The sequence below is a fragment of the Apium graveolens genome, chromosome 11 (assembly GCF_009905375.1).
Source record: "Apium graveolens cultivar Ventura chromosome 11, ASM990537v1, whole genome shotgun sequence".
Lineage (NCBI taxonomy): Eukaryota > Viridiplantae > Streptophyta > Magnoliopsida > Apiales > Apiaceae > Apium > Apium graveolens.
The window spans coordinates 204,503,628-204,523,261 of NC_133657.1; the positions used below are offsets into that span (position 1 = coordinate 204,503,628).

Below are 19,634 nucleotides of genomic sequence, written 5' to 3' on the forward strand. Positions count from 1 at the left end.
TGTTATCATTTTGATCAATTGGCTTTACCTCCTTTCTTTTACGTTTTCAGTTCCATTACAGCTAACTAGATTCAGACAATGTGTTAGTTTTTAGTCTGTGTCCATGTGTTCTATCAATCACTGCTATTCTCTACTACCATGACTCTACATCAACTGTATGTGATTCTAATTTTACGGGCAACGGATTCCCGCAAAACTTAAGATTTTGCGGGAATATATAATATTTGTTAGCTGTGAATATATTATATTTTTTATTCTATCTTATAAAAATATAAAAATTATTTTTTATGCATTTGCATTGGTGAACATAAATCCTAATGCTGGTCTCCTATTGATTCATAATTCTATATAAAACTTATTCATATGACCTTATATTCTTTATTAGAGAAGAAATCAGATTTTTTGGTCATATAACCTTGAATCTGCATAAATAAAAATACAAATAAGAGATGTGTACATTTTGCGTCTTTCTTTTTAACTGGTTTTAGATTCTTCTTGCATGGAGGTCAAATGTTTTTTTGTTGATAATTAGTGTAAAAAAATGATCGGACTTATTCCAGGTAACGTTAGACGAGTATTTTGATCATTGAGATCCTCAGTTTTGAGGTGCATTACCAAAACAACAATGATTACTCAATAGTGATCCCATTGAGCTGAATCATTTTATCAATAATATTATTTAAATCTGTAATTGTAGAGATCTGAATTTGATATTAGGATGAAATACTATAGCAAATAAGTATTATTTAGTTTCTGAGAATCAAACGCAGTGAAACCGGTAATATGTAGTTGGTGTTGAGTTGCTGCTGTCCAAGTAACACTTAGTGGTTGTTGAGTTGCCGGTGTCTATGTTCTTTCGGAGAGTATATATTCTAGTCGTGCAAGCTTTTGTTTTATTGCACTTGTCAATTTTTGGCTTTTGTTTGTGGTCTGTTTTAGTTATTTGTAGTTGTTTAAGTCTCTTTTGTGCCCTTGCAACAAGGCTTCTTTGTGATAGTTTCTTGCTCAAGGCTGTATTGGTATGAACTTCTACTATAATTGGAGGTTGGTTTAACAAATTTGGCTTTGTTAAATAGACTGATCCCAGAATGAGATATGTTATTCTCAAGGCTGTATTGATATGAACTTCTTTGAGTGAGACAGTCTACTGTTCGGGTATAACTTTTCTTGAGGTGATGAAATTTGTTTCCTAAGAAAAATAAAAAATAGATTAAATTGAACATACATCATTATGAGTATGATTAAGTTGTTTCTGCTGCTTTAATATTTCACAACTCCGGGATCTTGCCAGTTATCCATAATTCATGAAGGACGAACTTATGATTCAAAAACAATTCTCTTATCATATCTGGCTCATTTTTGAACCCTTGATCAGATGTCTTAATATACATGTTAATATCAACGGCCAAGTACCGCAGACAGGAATTTGATGTTAATATCCGTTTTTGGATTGATTTTGATTTTGATTTTGTTGTTAGAAATAGAGTTTAAATATTTATTAGATAACGTAGTTTGTACACCTATATAAAGAGGAGGAATAGAGTGTATTTTATAAGTATGGTATCAGATAATAAAATCATGTTTTATTTTTAATTTACTTTTTAGAATACTTTTTATCAATTATCATTTAAAATGATGTTGATGGGTTAAGAAGTGGATTAGAGTACTATGAGCTTGATGTTGTTGGTAGTGCTAAATTTCAAAATATATTCCGAGCTATGTCACATGTTGGTCAAGACCAGAAAGTGAAAATCTTTTGTTATGATTGATAGGTTGATCGGTCTTATCTTAACTCTTCCTGTTTCCACGGCATCAACTGAAAGAGCATTTTCTGCTATGAAAATTCTCAAGACCGTTCTTCTAGCAAGTTGGATGATGCATTTTTGGGAGATATTATGGTTATATATACAGAGAAAGAATATGCTAAAAAAGTTGACATAGTAGCGATGATCGATGAATTTTATGAAATGGGTGATCGGCGCGTGAAGTTTTGGTGAAGACTTAGTCAAGCCCACCCAATCCTAAATTCATGGTTCCGCCCTGGTCCTTGTGTACATCCTCTGCATTATTATTCCAGGGGATGATAAAGCTTTGACAAGTTAAGTTTCACGACAGGTTCAGCATCATAGGCAAGCTCTCGTACATCCGCAAGCAGAATTAGGATTTTTTGTTGATGCAACCTTGAATCAGCATCTGGTAAAAATGTCTTCATCCGCTTGAGTTCGGTTACCACTTGCTCAATTTCATCTTTCACCCCCTTGCATAACTTGAGCATCTTCACTCAATAAATCAGTGAGCCTTCCGACAACAATGGACCCAATTGCTTCAGCCATTCAGGAACCAAACACAAAATGTAGTAGTGGCAATGCAGATGGAATGGCCTTTTGCAATGCAGATGTAAATTGTATGGTGAATGCCCTGCCAGTGAGTAATTAACTTTATGGGGTAGCGTAGCTTGAATAATTGTACTCTGTTTTGGAAAAAAGAAAGTAAATAAAAGGAGGAGTCTGTAGCAATGGGGTATTTGAGAATAACTACCTTTAATTTATGACCCCAGTTTCTGAAGACAAACCAAGATGGTTTTTCACCTTGCTCCCGAGTTCTAAAGAATTAAGGAAAGTAAGTGAAGGGTAACTAAATTACTTTCGATTTCACTCGTATTCAAAAAACGAAAACAAGTGGTAATGAATGTAAATTTGACATAATTTCACTACAAAATTTGCACTGCAAAAGTGGGATGAACGTATTTAGAAACTAAACATAATCGTATAACATATTGTAAAACAAAGTTCCGGTGCAAAAAATATAAAGAGAACACTGAGATGACATTTGATGCATTGCAATTTAGCAAGCTGGATGGTACCTTCTGGCTACATGAGGAAGATTTGGAACTTTAGAGTGCAAGCCATCAGCTTAAATTTAGATATTCGTCTCCTGTCTGTTCATAGTTTATACAATATTGGTTGCATATGTTACTAATAATAGAATCTTACAAAAAAATTCCACACAACAAATGTCATTTGGAATTGTTCAAGCATATGCTTTAGATTTACAGACACTTGTTGTTCATTCTTTTTCCAGTCAGAGGAGCTGACGCTGTCGGATATTGATTTGGATATACCACAAGGTACTCTTGTCGCAATTGTTGGTAGTACTGGAGAAGGAAAGACATCACTTGTTTCAGCGATGCTTGGAGAGCTTCCGCCACTTGGAGATACAAATGTTGTTATTAGAGGAAAAGTTGCATATGTTCCCCAAGTATCATGGATCTTCAATGCTACAGTGAGTGAAACCACTTTTTCTGTTGTATCAATTAATTTCTTTAGTCAGGAAACCACCGGTTAATAAATTCATTCATTCTCAATATTCGGCATAGCTTCCATCCTATGTAAGAAGTATGTGAAACAATAAAATCACGTGAGAGGTGACAAAAGGTTATGTAATATAACCGTATTTACAACCTACATTGTGTGATATGCATATTTTAATGTTTCAGGTACGGCAGAACATTTTGTTTGGATCTGCATTTGATCCTACAAGGTATTCAAAGGCAATAGATGTGACTGCATTGCGGCATGACCTTGACTTGCTTCCTGTGGGTGCTAATACAACATTCTTGTGCTGCTAATGCTATTAATGTGATATGAAATAATTGTTTTTTCAGTATGAACAAATTGTTTGACCATCAAATGCTTGTACAGGGGAGTGATCTTACTGAGATTGGCGAAAGAGGGATTAATATTAGTGGAGGGCAAAAGCAACGAGGGATTAATTTTTGATATCTTGATAATACTGCTGTTGCATCTCCAGGTTTTTGAAAAATGCATCAAGGAAGAACTGAGAGGGAAAACAAGAGTTCTTGTCACAAACCAACTACATTTTCTTTCACAAGTAGACAGAGTCATTCTAGTGCATGAAGGAAAGGTGAAAGAGGAGGGAACTTTTGAGGAACTGTCAAACAATGGTCAACTGTTCCAAAAGCTAATGGAAAATGCAGGGAAGCTGGAAGAATATGTGGAAGATAATGAAGAAGGCTTGAACATCGATAATAAAATTTCAAAACCTATTGTAAATGGTGAAACAAACGAGGTTCCTCAGGATGCAAGCCAGACAAAGAAAAATGAAGGAAAATCTATACTTATCAAACAAGAAGAACGGGAAACAGGAGTAGTCAGTTGGAAAGTTTTGGATAGGTAAGCAGTAACTAATTCTTCTACTCAGAAATTTTGGACTTTTTGTGTGTTTTTCAGTCTGCTACCTGTGTTTCGTATTTAGGCTGCTTCTGATGGACCAACCTGAAACGACCACTTACTTTTCTATTATAAAGTTCTTTAGGATAACTTCCTTGATATAAGAATCTAATATAATTCGGTGATGTTATATACGAGGGTAGTTTTATTCCTAGTGAAGAAATCTGATGCAATGTTTATTTTTAAAGAACTTCAGATCATTGTGGCAGTCATCTAGTCTTTAATCTTGGACTGTTTATAGTTGGTTATAAACCATTAAATGTAGTCAACACTAAAATTATGTGTTTATAATAATTACAGATTCGTGCAATTCGTGTAATTATTTATCTGCAATTTCATATTTCAGTAGGCCTAAGCTCTGTTGGAACATGTGGATGAGATATGCGTACATAGGTTAACACAATAGTTAAGTGTACCAGCGCTATGTTGTAGACATTGGCAAATTCATTTGGGATAATCTTATCAAGCCTTTATGCATCCCGAAAGTTGCATGAAGCTATGCTCAACTCTATTCTAAGAGCGCCAATGGTCTTCTTCCATACCAACCCACTTGGACGCATTATCAATAGGTTTGCGAAGGATCTAGGTGATATTGACCGCAATGTTGGGCCTTTTGTGAATATGTTTTTGGGTCAAGTGTCCCAGCTCATTTCAACTTTTGTGTTAATTGGGATACTAAGCACTATGTCATTGTGGGCTATATTGCCACTTCTACTCTTGTTCTATGCAGCCTATCTATATTTTCAGGTACATAAAAATTTCTTCAGTAAAATAATTTTCTCTTTCCTATTTTTAGAGCAAAGTAGTATCATTAGACATGATTGATTATGATATTTGCACATCATATCAAGTGATCACTCTCTTGATGTTATAAAGCCTATGATCGGATGGCCAAGATTAACGCAGACTCCATGGACAATAATATTAGGTTTACTCTTGTGAACATGAGTGGAAATCGTTGGTTGGCCATTCGCTTGGAAACTTTAGGGGGAGTAATGATTTGGCTTACTGCAACATTTGCTGTTGTGCAGAATGGAAGGGCAGCAAACCAGGAGGCTTTCGCCTCTACAATGGGTCTGCTTCTCAGTTATGCATTAAATATTACAAGCTTATTGACTGCTGTACTGAGACTTACAAGTCTAGCTGAGAATAGTTTAAATGCTGTTGAGCGTGTCGGCACATATATAGAGCTGTCTCCAGAGGGTCCATCTATTATTGAAAACAACCGCCCCCCTCCTGGATGGCCTACCTCGGGATCAATCACATTTAAGGATGTTGTTCTACGTTATAGGCCTGAACTTCCTCCAGTATTGCATGGATTGTCCTTCTCAATTTCTCCAACTGACAAGGTTGGGATAGTAGGAAGGACAGGAGCAGGAAAATCCAGCATGCTTAATGCTTTATTTCGAATTGTTGAACTGGAAAAGGGAAGAATTTTGATTGATGATTATGATGTTTCTAAATTCGGATTGACAGATCTTCGTAAGGTTCTTGGTATTATACCACAGGCGCCAGTTCTATTTTCAGGTAAACCTATAAGAAGTCATCTGTTTTATTTTTTGTGTTGTCAGAAAGTTCTGCAGAACAGAAGAAGCCAAAATATAATGGACTTGGGTCAGTTCGGCCCTGACAGTGGCACCTTCCGGTAACATGAGGATGACACTCTAAGCATATCCATTCTATGACGACTTTTATGTTTTATATTAATACAAACATATAGCATGTGCAAAGCACAGGTATTTTGATCATATTCAGCAGCAAAGCCTAAAAATTATTTTAGGGGTGGTGGGCAATACCTGAGTCTTTAATGTCGTTTTTATTCATCAAGGAACCGTGAGATTCAATCTTGATCCCTTCGATGAACACAATGATGCTGATTTATGGGAATCGCTAGAGAGGGCACATTTGAAGGATGTCATCAGCAGGAATTCCTTGGGGCTGGACACAGAGGTATTTAAGCATAAAACCGAGTGTTTTAAATATATCGGATTGATAATGTACACTTCTTTTCAGAACAAGTTGTGTTACATTTCAATCGTATTTCAAAGCATTTTATCTTGAATATAAAAAATCTTTATAATACATTTGTTTTCTATGGGGCAGAAGTTTAAATTTCTTGACTACTCAGTAGGTAAGACAGTGAATCCATCTCTTGTACTTTAAAAAATCTTTATAATACATTTGTACTCAGTAGATAAGAAGTTTAACTTTTGTGTCGGTTTGGAAAACTGTTTTTGAAATGTCTCTTTGAGGAGGTGAAATAATACACAAAGATTTTCCTTAGTGGAACTAAGGGTTATTGCTAAAGTCTAGGTCAATTCATGTAGCATATATTTTTTATATTCTACATTTCATTTAACCAGAACAACACAAAATTATAAGATTCTTTTTTTATGAGACCATAAACTTCTTGCATAAGATTATGCCTTATATTTACGTAAGAAGATCCTGTCATTAGAACATTTTCAAGGTTCATTAGATGCCATACCTACTGTTACTCCAGCAAAATTATTTCATAATTTTTTTACCTTACCTTTCCGAATATTTCCTCAATTTTAATGTGCATAAACAAGGGATTAGGGGCCACAGGTGCGTCAGTGAGATATATTTTCTTATATACTTATAATAATTCTACCATCAGATTTTCAAGACAAAGTCTGAGCAATCTGAATTGCAGAGAACTCGAAGGTTCTTGGTATTATACCTAACCTGTTTTATCTTTTTTTCAACTAAGAGTTATATCTTTGGTTCAACTTGTTAAGGTATCGGAGGCGGGGGAGAATTTCAGTGTTGGGCAGAGACAACTACTAAGTCTTGCTCGTGCATTGCTTCGTAGATCAAAGGTTCTTGTTCTCGATGAAGCAACAGCTGCTGTTGATGTTAGGACTGATGCACTAATCCAAAAAACCATTCGTGAAGAATTCAAATTTTGCACGATGCTCATTGTTGCTCATCGACTAAATACAATTATTGATTGCAATCAAATTCTTTTGCTAGATGCGGGTCAGGTATGAAATATTTCTCGTGTCTTTACTTTAGGTTTAGTTTTGCACCAACTCACATTTGTCCAAAATGCAGATTTGTTGTTTTTTCTTCACAGTTCAGGATAGCTATGTTTTAATGATAAATGTGCATTTATCATGTCCTGGAGTGTGATACCCCTAAAGCACTACTTCTTAATGAACAAAGCTCTTTCTCCAAGATGGTTGAAAGCACAGGGCCCGCAAATGCTCAATACTTGCGCAGTTTAGTACAAAGCGTGAAAGGCGAGAACATATTAGGAGCAGATGAAACCAAGCAACTAGATGGGCAAAGGAAGTGGCTAGCCTCATCACGTTGGGCTGCTGCTGCACAGTTTGCTGTAGCTGTTAACCTATCTTCATCACAGAATGACCTCATGCAGTTGGAACTTCTAGAAAATGATGATAATATTCTCAAGAAAACAAAGGATGCAGTTATAACTCTTCAAGCAGTCCTTGAAGGGAAGCATGACAAAGTTATTGAAGAGACTCTTGATCAGTACAACGTCCCCAGAGATGGATGGTGGTCAGCTCTCTACAGTATGGTTGAAGGTAATCCTCAGTAGATTATAGTCATTAACATTGCGTAAAATAACAGGACAGGAACAAGGAAGGTGATCCTTAGTACATTATAGTTATTAACATTGCCTAAGATAACAGGACAGGAACAAGGAAGGTAAAGTTCAAAAAAAATAATAACCAACTAAAAATGGAACGAAGATTATCTGGGTCTATTTTGAATACGAGCACTAGATAATCCCTCGTCTCAAATGCGACCAACTTGGATAATTCATGAGCCTGTCACGTGCTCCCAAAAATCATCATTTTGTTTGTGCACTTCATAGTTTAACTTAATTTTATTTCATGTACAAAGTGACCACGTGTTCAATGTGGGACTGGTGTGTTACCGGACTCCTATTCATGAAACCAAAAGAGCATGGACGTCATTCACCTTGCACTACTACAAATCTCTAATACACACATTCAGACTGCAACTAACTATGATATCTTATAACTCAAATTGTCAGGTCTTTCATTGATGAGTAGGTTAGGTCGAAACAGACTTCAACATTCAACGGATGATTTCGGAGACAGCACTATTAATTGGGACCAGATTGAGATGTAGTTAAGAGATATTCCTGGAGATTGCAATCTGCTGATGTACAAAATCTTGTTCTTCATTTAAGAATGTAATCTACTGACTACTTCTAAGGCTGCTGAACATAATATATTTTACAGTTTAAAATATACAAGTCAAGTTTCATTATACAAGTCAAGTTTCCTTAAGCTCCTCCAACTTTGGACATTCATAAACATACAACTCTCGAAGAACAGGCATATTTTCTTTCTCCACCCTCAAACTTTCAAAATTATCAAGAGACCCAAGGAGGTAAATACAAATGACGCAAAAATGACAACTTGCCCAAATCATTACTGAACGCTGGTGATGTCCTAGGTACGTTTAGGTTGAGAGTCTGTAGCAGCACCAACTTTTTTATGAACGGAAAAGTTTTCAAATTAGAACCCCTTAGACTGAGATAGCGCAAGTAAACAAGGCTGCCTAATACTCTTTCGATATTACTACCCAAAAAGGTACCTAAAACAGATCGTCTACTATGCCTTATGTTTTCAAGAGACAAAACTCTTAGCAACTTAAAATAGGAAAGATATAGTACCGATTGTAGTGGCTGACTATAATATCCATCCACATTTCGAAATAAAATTGATCGGTATTGTTGGTGATTGGGTTTCTTGGTAAAGTACGTAAAGCTTTTACGCCTCTTTTCTGATAAAATACAATCTGTCTAGTTTTATCAACATGAGAGACATCAAAATGATTGAGATTCAAATCATTTCCTTCTTCTCTGATATCAATTACTTTGAAAAAATCTTCTGCTTTTGCCTGGGATAAAGATACTTCTCTCATAAGGTCACGAAGAGAACAACTTTTGAACTTCGTAAGAGATGATTCCAACCTAAAACACGAGATATTTGACTTTGATAATCTTGTCCCAATCCTTTCCCCCTCTTCAGGGATGTGATAATGTCACCATGTACCTTCTCCCACTCTATCAGTGATGGTTTCGTGACAAGAACTCCACCCAAGGTTACTATGGCTAGTGGAAGACCACCACAATTTGCCACCATTTCTCTTCCCAGTTCTTCCATTTTTTTATAGTCTCTAGCAACGTCTGTAACAGACAAAACAACAAGAAAGGTATGTATAAGCCCACATAATATTAAGCTAGGGCGATTCATTAAGAAAAAAGAGAACACCTGGAAACCTCTTCTCCTGCTTCTTTTTCACGAAACAAATTACTTATGGTCAGGAACTCGGCAGGAAAGCAACTGGTTTTCCGTAAGTTTCAAAACATGGTTTAACTACTTTAATTGTTTATACTAGAAGTTTCAGAGTATTTTATTTGATTTTTCAAGTCTAGTTTTACAAAAATCAGCTGTTTCATAAGAGGTGTCATAACTTTGCAGTCCATTTAGTTACCTTAAACAGATGAAATGAAATTAACAAGAAAGGTATGTAAATTACCTAGATAACCTCCTCTTGGATTTGGAGCAAATTCTCCACTAGCTTATCGTCGTCCCAGGCAAGGATTTCCTCTTTCTTCTGATGGACGAGACATATAAGTAATCGCTGCAACACTTGTTTCGGTTGGCACTTCTGTGAGATGGAAACCCAGGCTAGACCAGCAAAGTACTTCTTAATGGCGGTATGATTGTATATTTTTTCAGCCAAAGTGGTCTTACCGAGACCTCCCATCCCACAAAAAGAAATAAGCGGGTAAGAGTCATCACTTTCATCCACCAGATACCCCACTAATCGATCAACATCTGCCTGAAATCCAACAAATATTTCTGGTTCAACAGTAGTAAATGGCAGGCATCTTTCTTTGAATTTCTTCAATCTTTCTCCTGTTTTTGCTCTCCTGTTTTCTTGTCTTTCTTTCACTGGAAGAAGCTTTGACAAGAAAAGTTTCGACAACATGTTCAGCATCATAGGCGGAATTCAGCAAGCAGAATTCGGATTTTTTCTTCACCTAACCTTGAATCAGCATCTCGGAAGAATGTCTTCATCCGCAAGAGTTGCGTTACCAGTTCTTGAATTTCATCTTGTACTCCATGCAGTACTTGAGAATCTTCGCTTAATAAATCAGTGATCCTTCCGACAACAATGGACACAATTGATTCAGCCATTCAGAAACCAAGCACAAAATGCAGTAGTTGCAATGCAGATGGAACGGCATGTAAAATGTTAAGCGATAAGGATTGTATGGTGAAGGTTTTGGAAGGAATTGAATGGGGTGTTTGACAAGAACTACCAAGCACAAAGTGTAGTAGTTGTAATGCAAATGAAATGTTAGGTGATAAGGAATGTGCGGCGAAGATCTGCTGAATAATTCTACTCTTCATTTATGGCCTTGGGGTAGTTGTATTCTTCATGTATTCTCCTTGTCAGTGCTTATTAGTCCGTTGAATAATTGAATTCGTAATAAATTATAATTAAAGTGATAGGCGTAAACATGTGCTCGAAGGAGATCCAAGTTTTATTAATGACCTCTGTTTCTGAAGACCGGCCCACCAACTAACGTAGGCAGATCAGCTTTAATTTCACCTCTTTAAATTATGCAGTCAATTATTATTATTTCTGAAAAAGTGTTCGACGTATTTTAAGATGAATATAAAGTGTAGTTTTATAATTTTTTTTAAAATTTTCTTTTTTTAATATAAATAGAATATTTAAAATTTTGTTAAAAAGAAATTTTTTAAAAAAATTATAAAACTATACTTTTTATTCATTTTAAAATATGTGCAGACACTCTATTAGAAACGATAACAAGGGACGGAGGGAGTAACGGTTGAGGAGTTGTTGTAAGACAACTAGACCTGACAAATCGGATAACCGGATCGGTTTCGGATCGGATCTATTTCGGATCGGTTCCACTTTCGGATTATGATATAACTTGAGGTCATTCGGATCGGATCGGATGTGATTCGGTTCGGATCTAATTCGGATCAAAAACGGATGAAACTCGGATAAAAATAGGACAAAATTCGGTTCGGATTAAATTCGGTTCGAATATTTCGGATCATAACTTTTTTATTTTTTCATGTTTTGAGACTTAAAAAAATATCTTTTTATTAAATGTACTACTTTTAATATAATATAATGTACTTTTACATTAATTTATAATTAAATAATCAAATTATCAAGAATATAAGATACATTTAAGTATGAATTTTGCTTATTTCAGATCATATTCGGTTGGAATATTATCTGAATCGGTTTTGTTCGGTTCCAATTTATAATCGGATCTAGTACTTCGGACCATTTTCGGACAAATTTTCGGTTCAGGTAATTTTCGGACCGCTTTAGTTTGGTTTTCGGATAATTATCGGATTATATAATTCGGATCTCGGATCGAATCTCAGATCCATAGATTTCGGTTCGGTTTTTCGGATTCAGACCCATTTTGTCAGTTCTAAAGACAACTAAGTATTATAATAGTCGTTAACACACCTCTTTGAATTATTACCAATGAAATAATTTTCCAAAGCGAGGAGTGAAGCATATTGGAGTAATCTGATCTAAAGCTAATTGGCTTGGAAATATTCGATAATTCTGATTGAAATGCAGATGAAATTGCTTTTGGTAATCTCTGAAGCAGTATTCAGTATTCCATTATCTAAAGCTAAGTAAAATACATGAAAGAGAATTATAGGGGTGAAACCAAAATACGGTATAACCGTACTAAGATGAAACCAAGTACCCTATGAAGAAATAATTTGGAGTTCTACGAAAATAGAATTGTAATCATATTATGGTTTGAACAATTTTATTATTTTCTAGTAGTGAAATCAAAATATAATTTTTTTTTGCCCGCAAGGGTTGGCTCAATTGGTTAAAGAAAGGATAACTAAAAATACAATTTTTTATAATATTCATACCATTTTATTAAAATGGAATTCTACCAACAAATTAAAAAATTCTAAATTAAAAAATTTCAATTTAAACACATTGCCTATTTAATTGGTCGTGGTTTATATTTTTCGGACCCTATTTAGTTGAGCCAATTTATGAACTTATTTATTTTAAAATATAATTAAAAATAGGATTCAAACCTATAAAATTAATAAAAAATTATGGCTTATAAAAAATTTAAAAATGAGTAAAAATAATACATATACAATTATAAGTCATATAGAAATAAAAATGGACAAAAATAATACTTGGAGTTATAAAAGGTGAAACCAAAAGGTGGTGTAACTAAAAAATAAGTGAATATGTTTAGTTTATTAATAAAAAAAAATGGGTAAAAATAATACATATAGAATTATAAGTCATATAGGAATCAAAAAGAATAAAAATATTAAACCTAAAGTTACACCATGAATCATAAAAATAAAAAAAATAAAAGGTGATGGAACCAAAAAATAAGTGAAAATAAAGTATCACTTAAAAAATTTATTAATAAATAAAAATGGGTAAAAATAATATATATATATATATAATTCATATAGGAATAAAAAGGATAATAATAATACAATTAGAGTTAGAGTTATAACATGAATCATCAAAAGTGAAACCAAAAGGTGGTGATACCAAAAAATATGTGAAACCAAGTATCACTTGAAAGGAGGTTTCGCTTATTATCACAAATTGGTCAAATAACCACACCACCTAAACATTCCACTGCCTGCACTACCGAGTCTGTGAGGCCAGAACTGCCAACTCCCCTAATCATGCCCGTCACCAAGACTAACGGGGAGATAGAAGTTAGGATTCAACAATTCAAGGATGCTGGCAAGTCAAAAAAAGTGATCTCTACAACTCATGGTCAAAGCTCTGCAACAGCTCAAATCACTCATGATGTTGGAAAAGAAAGACTCTTGAAAACTGCAGATACTTTCAAATAACCAATTCAAATAATACTTGGTTTCACTTATTTATTAGCAAATGTAAACACATCTCCAAATGAATATAATAATTTACATGTAATTTTATAGTTTAAAATTATTTTTTTAAACTTGAATTTTCTTTTCAACTAATATAATATGAATAATATATCTCAAATTAGGTTGGAGTCTCCAATTTGAATTTGTAAATATTAGTATTTATGTTTTCATTGATAAATGTGCCTATTCAATATTATGACACAAGAGAAAATACTTAGAAACATTTTAAAAAATGAGCGGAATCAATCCACATCTTTCATACTCTAGTTTCCCATTTCAAATGGTCAAGAATAATCTCAAGACAACTTTAATTTTTTCAAGATATATAATATTTGTCTATTCTAATTTTAGACTAGTGAAACTATTTTCATAACATGATGCATAACTTAAAATCTATTATTTAGATATGTAAAAATATTTAACCATTCTTAAATTAGAATAGGTAAAGAATACTTGCAGAATTATAAGGTTAATGATATTTTCATCCTTAGCATTTAGGCACACTCATGATGACATAACTAATTTTATTCCACTAATCCTTTATTGGTTGCTTGTGCTATTGCTACAAGGATGATATTTGTACCATTTCATTTCACTCTTATCCAACGGACTCAGCTTTTAAAAGTCTATGTCTACCCATAAATATCCTACACACAAATGAGAAATTTAAATACAAGAATTTCAAATCACGTTAGCACATAACTCACTTTGCACCTAAACATAAACTTGGTTCTTTAGATGATGGTTCTGTTATGTGTGTTTAAATTTGAAAATTGTATCAAAATACGACTTTCATTGACTCATATATATTTGTAAAATAAACGATCTTTCAATATAAAAAAATTTAGGTTTTGAAAGTATATTTAATGAAAGTGGAATAATTTTTCAAGTCTAGACAAGTTCATGTCGTATAACGAGAACAAACCATGGACTTATTGTTAATAAAATATGAATATTTCAATTAATAACAATATTAATTAATTATGCCATATAATGATAAACTTTTAAAATCTTATTTTTTTTAGTACATTAGTTGGCTTCATTATAAATAATCACATTTTGTTTAACTAGTTCTAAATAAAATTAAATAATTAAATGAATGCACTAACTAATTAAACAATTAATTAATTAACTAAAACAGTTATAAATAATTAAATCAAATTTGGATTAACAAAAATCATTTTTTGGAATTAAATTATTTACGTTAATTATTTAAAATAATTAATTGAATAAATTTTTAATTAAAAAATATTTTTGGAATAAAATAATATAACTTAATATTAAAATATATTTTGTTTTGTATAAAAATTAAAACATTCAGTTTTTATGCATTTTTTTAACAATTATGAAAGGAAATTGTGCCCAACAGCTAACAAGTGGTGGATTCTCAAAGTACAATTATCAAAGCAAAAAAATAATTAAAAACAAAATTGGAAAGGGAAATTGTAGCATTTATAGTTGATTTTCTACATGGTTGATATTGGGGATTAAGCTTGTGGGTATTCTATTATGAGATCGGGGATATGTGCGACCTTGTAAAAGTCCGGTCCTTGTTCACCATTTTCTAGTCTCACCCTATCACACAATTGTGAAGACATCTTCCACAATGTTAATTTTCGAAGACAATTGAGAAATATGAGTCCTTCTGGAAGCTCCTCCAACATTGGACAATAATAAATAGACAACTCTTGAAGAAGAGGCATGCTTCCTTTCTCCACCCTCCAACTTTCAAATTTGTCAAGACGCCACAGATAAAGACGGGTGAGTCTTGGGAAACCCATGGCTGAGCATACCATTTCCTTTCCTTTGTATGTGTTTGAAAACAACCTTAATTCCCTCAAAGTTGGAATCTTCTCCAGTACTCGCATTGGGTCTTCCTCTAGGTACGAATCCCATAATGTTAACTTGGTGATACGAATCAAAGACACATCAATATGATTATGATTAAGTTCCTGCCGCTGCTCCTCAAATATTTCAGACAACTCTGGGAGCTTTCCGTCCATTTGTAATTCCTGAAGGCTGAACTTATGATTCCAAAACAGCTGTCGGATCATGTCTGGATCATTTCTGAATCCTGGATCAGCAGATATCTGCATAACAAGGCTCATGTACCGGATAGAGGAATTTGATGACAAGGCTAAATCAGATAAGTACTTTAACATCTCTTTCACATCATCATAACCACCCTCTGCTCTTAGCTTTAGTTTCCGAAGCCCGGATAATTTTGGTAGATCCTTAATCTCACACCACTCAGTATTGAAATTTTCGAGTGTCTCTAATTTGCTCAGTCCATTGAACCTTAATTTGGTTTTCTTCAGTAATTTGAGAGAGACCCAACGAGGTAAATACAAATGACGCAAAAATGACAACTTGCCCAAATCATTACTTAACACTGGTGATGTCCAAGGTACGTCTAGGTTGAGTGTCTGTAGCAGCACCAACTTTTGTATAAATGGAAAAGTTTTCAAATTAGAACCCCTTAGGCTGAGATAGCGCAAATAAACAAGGCTGCCTAATACTCTTCCTATATTAGTACCATAAAAGGTACCTAAAACAGATCGTCTACTATGTGTTACTCTTTCAAGAGACAAAACTCTTAGCAACTTAAAATTGGCCAAATACAGTCCCAATCGTAGTTGCTGACTTTCATCTTCACGATCCAGAAATAAAATTGATCGGTATTGTTGGTGATTGAGTTTCTTGGTAAAGTAGGAATTAGCTTCTACGCCACTTTTCAGATAAAATACAAGTTGTCTAGTTTTAGCTTCCCGGGAGATAACTGAACGATTGAGATTCAAATCATTTCCTTCTCCAGTATCAATTACTTTGAAAAAATCTTCTGCTTTTGCCTGGGATAAAGATAGGTCTCTCATAAGATCATGAAGAGAACAACTTTTGAACTTCGTAAGAGATGATTCCAAATCATTAAACCTCACTTGAACCATACTCCTATGGACAAGTTCTCCCATGTAAGATTCAGCGACTTGCATCATTGTTTCTCCTTCCTTTTTATCACTCGATAGTACCATCCCTTCAGCGATCCACAACTGATATAAATTTTCTGCATCGATCCATTCATCTTCCATAAATTTACCTAAATATAGAAAGCATGGCTTCAGCTGCGGGGGTAAGTCATTGTAACTCCAACCTAAAACATTTAATATTTGACTTTCATAATCTTGTCCCGATCCTTTCCCCCTCTTCAGGGATGTGATAATGTCACCATGTACCTTCTCCCACTCTATCAGTGATGGTTTAGTGACAAGAACTCCACCCAAGGTTACTATGGCTAGTGGAAGACCACCACAATTTGCCACCATTTCTCTTCCCAGTTCTTCCATTTTTTTATAGTCTCTAGCAATGTCTGTAACAGACAAAACAACAAGAAAGGTATGTATAAGCCCACATAATATTAAGCTAGGGCGATTCATTAAGAGGTTTAACTACTTTTATTGTTCATACTAGGAGTTTCAGAGTTTTTCATTTGATTTTTCAAGTCTAGTTTTACAAAAATCAGCTGTTTCATAAGAGGTGTCATAACTTTGCAGTCCATTTACTTACCTTAAACAGATGAAATGAAATTAACAAGAAAGGTAAATAAATTACCTAGATAACCTCCTCTTGTAGGAAGTGCTTTCAACTGTAGTAGCTCCCAGCTTTGATCTGGGCTTAGAAGTCCTGGTTGGTGAATGAGTCCATTTGGATTTGCATACCGAGCAACATCAACATTACGACTTGTAAGCATTAATTTGCTTAAAGATTTTTCAGCAGTGAAAGCCGCCTTTATAGAATCCCAAGCATCATTTGACCAAATGTCATCAAGTACTATCAAACATTTCTTCTTTTGCTGGATTTGTAGCAGATTCTCCACTAGCTTGCCTTCATCCCAAGTAAATATTTCCTCTTTCATCTCATATACGAGACCTATAAGTATTCGCTGCAAAATTTGTCTCCTTTGCCACTTTTGTGAAATGGAAACCCAAGCTAAACCAGCAAAGTGAGTCTTGATGGTGGAATGATTGTATATTTTTTCAGCCAGAGTTGTCTTACCCAGACCTCCCATTCCACAAATTGAGATGAGCGGGTAAGAGTCATCACTTTCATCCACCAGATATCCAACCAATTGATCAACATCGGCCTGAAATCCAACAAATATCTCTGGTTCAACAGTAGTGAAAGTGTGAAATCGCTTTAGCATTCCTGGTTGTCCATGAGATGAATTTGATGATTCAGGGGATTCTAATGTTGATTTGATATTACAATCACGAAAGCGATTAAAGAGAAGAGACATCTTTCTTTTAACATCTTTGAGCTTTCTTGAAAACGTCCTTGTGTTCATCCACTGCATTATTTTTCCAGGGGATGATAAAGCTTGGACAAGATAAGTTTCGACGACATGTTCAGCATCATAGGCAAGCTCCCGTACATCTGCAAGCAGAATACGGATATTTTGGTCATGTAACCTTGAATCAGCATCTGGTAAAAACGTCCTCATCCGCTTGAGTTCTGTCACCAGTTCTTGAATTTCAACTTGCACTCCATGCAGTACTTGAGCTTCTTCAGACAAATCAGTGAGCCTTCCGACAACATTTGACACAATTGCTTCGGCCATTTTGAAACCAAGCACAAAACGTAGTAGTTGAAATGCAGATGAATAGGCTTCTGTAAAACCTCTTTGAATTATTACCAATGAAATGAAATGATTTGAACTTTGTAAAACAAAGTTCCAGTGGTGTGAAGGTACAAAATAAAGCTATAAGGAAAGAGTGGACAAACTTTTGTTTGTTAAAGGTCCTGCATGGTGGCCGAGTAATATCACTTTCATCATGAAAGATTCTTCTTGTTTGTGCTTTTAGATTCTTCTTGCTTTCCTCGGTTCTGTAGTGCATTACTCTAAAGCAACAATGAATCACTCAATTGTTATCATTTTGATCAATTGGCTTTACGTTTTTAGTTCCATTACAGCTAACTAGATTCAGACAATGTGTTAGTTCTTAGTCGTGTCCATATCACTACTATTCTCTTCTACCATGACTCTACATCAACTGTATGTGATTCCTCTCTTTTTAATTCAATCCTGCTTGTTGTCACATTCGAGAGAAATCTTGATCCTTATAAGATGATTACACTTGTCGAAATTTCACAAAACTGTCAGCCATGGCAATTCCAGCTAGCTTCGCTGCACCTGCACAACTTATTAAACAATGCTGGTCGAAAAACTGTGATAATGCCCTGTTAATTAATAACTTTTATTAATATGCGAAACCTCTTAAAAAGTGTTACCTTTGTTTCACTTTTTTTTTGCTTTGTTTCACTTATTTTTTTGATGTTATAATTCTAAGTGTATTATTTTTAGGGCTTTTCTCATAAATACCTAAATTTTATAAACTTTTTGTAAAAATACTGTCAGTTTTTAAAATAAATTGCAAAAATACTATCTTTCAACCGCTAGTAACCATATATGCAACCACAATTGCAAATCTGTTAAAAATTACATTTAGTTACAAAATAAGTTGTACAGGTGGTTGCAAATGGCGAAAAATGAATGTCCCTGCGGGGCCAATACTAATACCAACTAAAAACAACCCCAAAATCAACTAAAAACAATCAAACCCACTTTTCTCGTTCTGTACTGAGATGTAGGCAGGCAGGCACATTGTCGAATTTACCCATTTATATCAATAGCAGAGGACTATGACAAAAAGGGCGCCACGGTGCATTGACAAAAAGGGCGCCACGGTGCATGTTAGAAGGTTGTTAGACATCGTTGCTTGCACCACCAGCTTTGGATCTTCGGCAAACAAGGAAGATTCCGGCAAAAATGCGTCGGATAGCAAGGCCTCCAAAAAATCTCTGCGGAAACGAATGTCTCTTCCGCCGCCGGAGAAAAGCTTGTCGGTGTTTCCGTCACCGTGCTCTTTTGTTGCCGCCGTGCTTGTGCTGCCGCCGTCGGAGGAACAACAGTCTAGGTATGTCGTGGCGGTGACAGTGAGAGGAGAGTGAGAGAGAGGGCAGAGAAGTTAAAAAAAGGAATGAGAAGATAAAGATGGTATTTTTGCAATTTAATTGTTTGTATGTTTAAAAAGATAGTAAATTTGCAAGATTTTAAGTAAGATAGTAGAGTTGCAAATAATTACCCCAAAATTGGTATTCTTGACAATTTCCCTTATTTTTATCCTAATTGATTCTTATATGACTTACTCCCTCAGTTCTACTGGATTGTTTACGTCACTTTTCGGCACGCTTTTCAATACTCATTTAAAGTATACTTCCATAATATTTTTTTTAAAAAAAATCCGAAAAAAAGTTTAATGTTTAAACTTTTATTCAATTTTTTTAAAAAAAATATTATGAAACTATAATTTATTGAAGCCTCGAAATACGTGCAAACATT

The 19,634-nt window shown here is 34.5% G+C and overlaps 1 protein-coding gene, 1 long non-coding RNA gene and 1 pseudogene across 2 annotated transcripts in view; 2 read left to right on the forward strand and 1 right to left on the reverse strand.

Annotated features, from left to right (window-relative positions):
• Positions 1 to 2,310: 2,310 nt before the first annotated feature.
• On the forward strand, positions 2,311 to 8,523 carry LOC141696560 (ABC transporter C family member 2-like; annotated as a pseudogene).
• A 1,339-nt stretch (positions 8,524 to 9,862) lies between these two features.
• The window catches only part of LOC141697567 (uncharacterized), a 31,620-nt gene continuing 21,848 nt past the window's right edge, over positions 9,863 to 19,634 (forward strand). The window contains exon 1 of the long non-coding RNA XR_012564771.1: positions 9,863 to 9,996. This is a non-coding gene — a long non-coding RNA (uncharacterized LOC141697567). The remainder of the gene's footprint in view (positions 9,997 to 19,634) is intronic.
• LOC141697566 (putative disease resistance protein At1g59620) lies at positions 14,671 to 17,852 on the reverse strand. Its single transcript, XM_074502002.1, has 2 exons — positions 16,847 to 17,852; positions 14,671 to 16,604 (listed from the first exon to the last, which is right to left on the reverse strand). Exons 1-2 carry the CDS (start codon positions 17,850 to 17,852, stop codon positions 14,728 to 14,730), a joined length of 2,883 nt encoding a protein of 960 aa, XP_074358103.1. The 3' UTR covers positions 14,671 to 14,727.